The 6,698-nt window shown below is 34.3% G+C and overlaps 1 protein-coding gene across 1 annotated transcript; it reads right to left on the reverse strand.

Moving 5' to 3' along the window:
* Positions 1-5,632: 5,632 nt before the first annotated feature.
* Positions 5,633-6,313, reverse strand: LOC113359997. The gene has a single exon (XM_026603551.1). The coding sequence runs from the start codon at positions 6,311-6,313 to the stop codon at positions 5,633-5,635; it is 681 nt and encodes a 226-aa protein (XP_026459336.1).
* Between the last annotated feature and the right edge of the window lie 385 nt (positions 6,314-6,698).

Here is a 6,698-nt window from a genome sequence, read left to right on the forward strand (position 1 = left end):
AAGATTCTCAATAAGTTTCAATATGACTTTCAGGATCTATCAAATATACTAATCTCACTATTTTCTGGTATTTGATTGTCTAGTTCATAATTTTTAGACTAATTATTCTCTAATCTCAATTAGCTTTGCACAACATAAAGTAATTGGTTTACCTTAAAATTTTACTTCATAAAATGTACACATAACCAAACTAACAAATCAATCAACCAAATAAATATTTTAGTTATTAATATCTTTTAGTGATTAAGATTTATCTCACAACCCAATCTAGTTATCTATATGGCACTAAGAATTATCTAGCGTTTCCCATGTAAGATCAAATAGTGAGCTCTGATACCAACCTGTGGCGCCCCAACCTAATCACTTGCTTAGCTAATAGGATTACAACCTAATTGAAGCATCAAATCTAGATTATCAATTTTAAGAATAAAAATTACATAAGCTAATCCCAAAACATACCCATACACTGTGATGTTTTACAAATGAAAATATCTCGAATTATATGAATATAATCTCTTGAATGATATGTTTACATAGAAAGAATACATATATAAAAAAAAAAATCTTAAGTTCGCTAAAAATTTACGCTACGAAAACGAATATCTTCACGCACACCATTTCTTCTGAATACTGAAAATGAAGTGTGAACGAGTGAGCACATCATCCCAAAAGGGGTGCCCTACGGAAACAAATAACTCTCATGTAATCACTAACATGATTTACAGTTCTAAAGAACAGTAATTGAACAGTCAACATGCACAACATGCATAAGAATATTTAACACACTTCCCGTGAAACATAAATTAGAATATAAAATAAAAGTAATAGTATTACACCTCTCGTGCTATGTAGCTATATTGCACTTCTCGTGCTATAACAATATTTACACTCAAGATCAGATAGCTAAACAATCAAGTATAATATGCGAACTTGTACTTTCCCCATATAATAAAATATAAACAATATCACACTTCCCGTGCTAGATAGCTATATTGCACATCCCCTGCTATAAGACTTAGCAAGGATCTGCGGGGAAACCACAGGCACTCCTTGCGGATAAATCACACGGCACATATTATACACACATCAAAATAATCACAATCATTCACACAAAAAGTAAATACACACAAGCTTGTCCAAAAGTAACAAAAACCCATCATGCTCGCAGATAGAAAGAAAGCTCAATGATTACAAGAAGGTTACAAAGTTCCCACCTGATTTGGTGACAAATCACGCTTACTTCATGAATTCCTATCTGCAAGTCTATATAATCGTCCCCAATCCTCATCCCCATCTTGAACGTGTAATTACCATCTGAATCTACATCATAGTGATACATAAATCATCTTTCAGAACTCAGTCGATATCCTTTGCTCTATCTCAATATTCTTTCTAGCATTCCACAATCTCCTTTTTTGTTAAGTTTCCATTGATAGTTCTCTGTCAGAATTGTTCAACAAAGGGAGGATTAGTGGCCGCAAACTCACCAGAATGTCGCTGGAAAGTCTACACAGGTAATCGGTCAAAAAACGGTCAACCGTAAAACTAACAGTCAACGACTAGGTCAAGGTCAAAGTCAAATGTCAAGTCTCAATCAAAGGTCAACTGGGTGAAATCGGGTCAAATGTCCAACTCAGGTCAAGACAAGAAACTCGATGAGTCAATAATGAGTTAACTCAGGCAGCTCAGCTGACTGGGATGACCCACAACACATGCCACATTTCTTATTTGTACTACAGTTCTTCATTCTACTTCATAATTGCGTCTAAACTCCCATTACTCATGCTAATATATTATTATTAATCAGCTGCAACAAGCCTCCTTTAATAGCATTAACGTAACTTATGAAGCACGAACACTTCAAAACCGGTGATGTATCCGTGTCGGGCGCCGTACTAGTGTAGGAAACTTGGGGATACGTATCAGACATCCCATTTAAAGTGTCCCTTTTTATTAATTACGAAAAGGGTAGGGGATACTTCTCGGATACTCTAGAGGGGATACTTCTTATAGTATAAGATAGATATATATAATATATTGCCAAATATTTATATACACAATATGTTAAACATTTTTAGATATGCAATATATTCGTATTTATCAAAAATTATTCTATAGAAGCAGTATATAAATTTTTCACTTGACGAGCCAGAACTAGAAGCGGTGCTCTTTGATGAAGACAATATTGATGAGCGATGGGTGAGCGAGAGTTTATATAATTTTTATCTATTTATTCTTTTAATATTCCAGATAGTATTTAAGAATTTTCTTATTTTATGTGATTCTTTTCATTATTAATACACGTATCCCAACGTACCCGTATTCCCATTTTTGGAAAATTGACGAATCCCCATATCAGTATGCGTGCTTCATAGAACATAACTATTATATCCACATGATACTCCATGAACTGCCCATTGCTCAGGCCATATTCTTCTTTTTATTTTGTTTTATTTTTCATTTTTAATATAAGTTTACACCTCAGTTACACTCTAAATACATGGACCTAGGTCCTGTTTATAGATGGGCTATAAGAAAGGTTAGATATGTTTGGATTGGAATGGTAGGATGACCAAAAGAAATGGTCAAACCCTAAGTCAATCTGGATTGACCAGAGTCAAACTTTAATAAGATATTTTCCGTGTGTCATATTTTTCTTGTCTGATATCCGATTGATGCATTCAAGTAATCCATTTCGCATAACTTTTCGAGGTCTACCCATGGTACTAATTTCGTATTGAGATTATTTTTATATTAATTTATATTAATTAGTGTTCATGTCTAATTAGTTGAATCATATTAGCGGCTAAGTCGCCTCTTGACCGGTCTAATATCGTTGACGAGCTTGAGGGCCGTTACAACGTCAATGATAGTTTATGTCAGGGTGTGCATTTTATATCATATCGTTGTGGTTGATAATGTGGTAAACATTGCCTTGCATGGGTGAAGACACTACTTTGGAGTTATAGAGCGTTTGCGAGAGTTCTAGTGGTCGGTCATATTGTGGTGAGTCGATGGATTGATTTAGTCAATCAGATTGTGTAATTCTAAGTTGGTGGTTCTATAATAAAGAAAGTGGTCGTAGCCGTTTTGGTGGATGCAGACAATATAACACATTTCGTATATTGTTGAACCATGTTAAATCTTTTAGATGTTTATTTGTTTTTTCTTTTGTTTATAACTTGCATCTAAGTGGTTTTCTATTACTTTTTCTCATCGTTGACCGTAGTGAGTCTCATCGAGCAATCCAGGAAATTTAAAAAATTTGTTGGCTAATTTTTTCTGCAATAATAGCATGTAGATGGCTCTGAACCCAAATAATTGGTACATGGTCAGTTTTACCGACAATTTATTTCAGAGCTTTAGGTTGGATAGAAGATTTGAAGAGAGAAGTTTTGTGTTTTCTGGTTGATAGAAAATTTTGAAGACGAAGGATTTGATTTCATCAAATACGCGAGGGTTTGATGTTACAGCTTCCGATGATGCAGTGTTTGATATTGCCGACATAATTAGTAAACCATGGTCAGTTGGGAAACGCATCTTAGTATGGAAAATTGACCCAAACTAGGAGATTCAATGTTTTCTTACAACATTGAGCATTTGAAGCCCAGTGAAAAGTCAACAATCTAATAAACGCGTCAATAACTTCAACATCTTTAACTTTATCTGTGAAAAACTTGCATTGTTCTCCATTTACACGTTCCAACAAATACTTTCGGGAATATGCTTTTAAATTTATATACCGAAGCCATGACAATGATTTTGCGGTGCAAATGCAATTCCTAGCTTTAGGGTAGATTCTTTTAATTTCATCTTTTGTATTACACTAAAAGTCACACGTTAAATGTTATAGATTTGTATGCCTTTTTTAATTAAAGGTTGGCTAGATTAATTGTGGGCTTATGAATAAAGCAAAAGGGTTATTTAGGCATTAGCATCAATATGACCAAAATTGTGCAGGTAATTCAATATTAGAGTTTGATATTAAGAACCCGACTGGTTTGAGGTCTATCTCAATTATTTGAGGCTTACAGATTTCTTCATCTATCTAATAGAGAAGGTTAAAGGGTGACTAAAAACACTGGAAGTAGTAAGGTACCTTCACCATTAATACCTAATCCTAAACGTAATTTTTCTAACCATAAGACCTATTCAATTAACACCTCATTAAATTCATTTGTCTCTTAACAATCAAACCTAAAACGAATTACATCTATCGAATTAATTCATTCTTTCATTTGAGTTTAATTTTTTTTTCTTAAATTAAAAATCATTTATTGCGGCAATATGGCGATGTAATTTTATTGACATGTTACTCTTAGTTAGGTTATTGGTTGATCTAACTATTTAAAATATAGAAATATATGCTTTATGTATTTAACCAGAATCAGTTGATTTTCATGTATACATTGACCGATTCGACATTATCTGAATGATGATCGTATACACGATGGCAGATTTATATTGGTGTTCTTCGTACTTGAAGAACACATGCCAAAATCGGTCCATGTGGACAACTCACATAACCCGATTATGAGTTCAGAAAATGCCAAAAATTGATGTTGATATTTTTGCTATAACCGGTCCATAATTCAGTGATTCTCTTGAATTTTCTTTTGATTTTTTCTTGTTTCTGCTCTCTCTTCTCTTAACCAGATATAAAGGATAATTGATAACCTGCACTTATGTGATTTCCAATGACTATAACTTAATATTGAAATTATCAAGCTGGCCAGCCCATTAGATAGTTAAGTATGACCATATTTGGTCGTTTTATTAACAGTATTGCCAATTGTATAAGAACATGTCCGGTTGTTTTTTCTGATAATACGGCCAGACATAAGTACTTTTCAATTAATAAAGAAAACTTTCAGTTGTTTTGTTAACAATATGGACGAACTTTTTTTATAAAATTTGGCTGAGTATTTTCCTCTCAAATCGGCATATAAAGCACTCACATCAACTGTTCTTTGTGTTCTCAAAAATATCGATCAAACTAGAATCAATATTTATGAAGATTCGTGTATGCAGATTATTTTTTAAAGATTGTATAGAAAATTCTAGATTTGAAATCGATATATATGAAAATCAGTCTATGTTCATGAATATTATGACATAATCTATGTACATACTCGAACCCCCGATTCCTACAAACGATCCATGTAGAAAACTATGTACACCGATTTTAGGTGAACAACAACCTATAATCAGTCTACGATGGCATGAAAATCCACCGATTTTGATGTTCCTTCAAAAAAAAAAAGACAAATTTTTCATGTTTTGGTGATCAATTAAGATTAGTTGCTTTTTAGGTTAACAAAATTAAACATCTATTAATCAATCTTTTTCTTTGTTGATGCCAAAGAAATTTTATTAACTAAGAAACCATATCAGTGTCTGACAGAAGATAATTCTCAAGAAAACTAGGTGGTTCAGTATACCACACTCTTGTGATACCATTCTTCCTGCTGTACTTTGCTAATTTATCAGCAGGTTTATTACAAACTCTAGGAATAAAATGACATTCCCAATATGGGATGTTTGTTAAACTATGAATGGCATCTAACAGAATGTCTTCATTCTCCCAAGAAATGACTGGTGAGGAGTTATTGATATAATTGTCGATTCCTTGCTAGGATGTCTCAAAAACAATATGTGTATATCGTAGTTCAACTCCCCATATGACTGCATCAAGAAAAGCCAGAGACTTTGCATGTTCCGAACTCTCCACTCCTGCATAGCATTTGGATTTGCATCCCCAGCATCTACCTGCAAAATCACGAACAATAATAGCGATACATGTTAGTCCTGTATTAGCATCATAATAAGCATCACAGTTAAAAGCAAGAAAGGGAGAAGCGGGTGGTTTCCACTTTGGTATCACGCTACCAGTTGGCAGGCCTAAGCTATGCGTGAGTGAAACACTAGAGTTAAGCTTATCGATATAATTAGAAAAAGAAAGGGCTTTGTTAACAGTCACTAGTGGGTCATCTTTTTTATCCTGAAATACGACTTCACATCTCTCATTCCAGATTGTCCAGGCAACAATCATTGTAGTGTTCAGCCAAATGGATTGATTTGACTGATGTTGAGATTGAGGCATCCAACTTTCAAACATGGCAGTGATATTATTATGAGTCCCATCCAAGATACTTGCACCTCCAGGAATATGCATCCCAACTGCCCTAGAGAAAGGACAAAGAAACAGGATGTGCATTAGGGATTCATCAAACTGCTTGCAGAATGAGAAAAGGAAGTGTATCTGCAGTTCCCTGTAAGCCAGACTTTTGTTGGTAAGGAATCGGAGAGACATTTCCACCAGAAATGTTATACCTCTATGCCAGGTCTGTATGCTCCAAAACTTCTTCTAGCTGATGGTTGAGTTTTGTATCTTATCTGAAAGTTGCAGGTTACCCAAACTTATTTCCTGCAACTTGTTATATGCATATTTCAGAGAGAAAACTCCATTATCTGTTAAACTCCAAATAAGCTTGTCTTCAGCTCCCATAGGGATTCTCATGCTCAAAATTAATTCTATTGTATTATTATCAAATAGATGTTGGAGCAGCTCGTTATCCCAATGTCTACTGTCTTGGATGAAAAGATCTTGTACCCATATATACTGCTCACTGTCTGCAACTCCCTGCTTTGGAATAGGTGGTGTATCCATACCCGATATCCAAACATCCATCCAGATC

Source organism: Papaver somniferum, chromosome 3, assembly GCF_003573695.1.
Source record: "Papaver somniferum cultivar HN1 chromosome 3, ASM357369v1, whole genome shotgun sequence".
Classification (NCBI taxonomy): Eukaryota; Viridiplantae; Streptophyta; class Magnoliopsida; order Ranunculales; family Papaveraceae; genus Papaver; species Papaver somniferum.

Coding starts and splice junctions, on each gene's coding strand:
- LOC113359997 (XM_026603551.1), bottom strand. CDS start 6,313: ATGTCTCTCCGATTCCTTACCAACAAAAGTCTGGCTTACAGGGAACTG.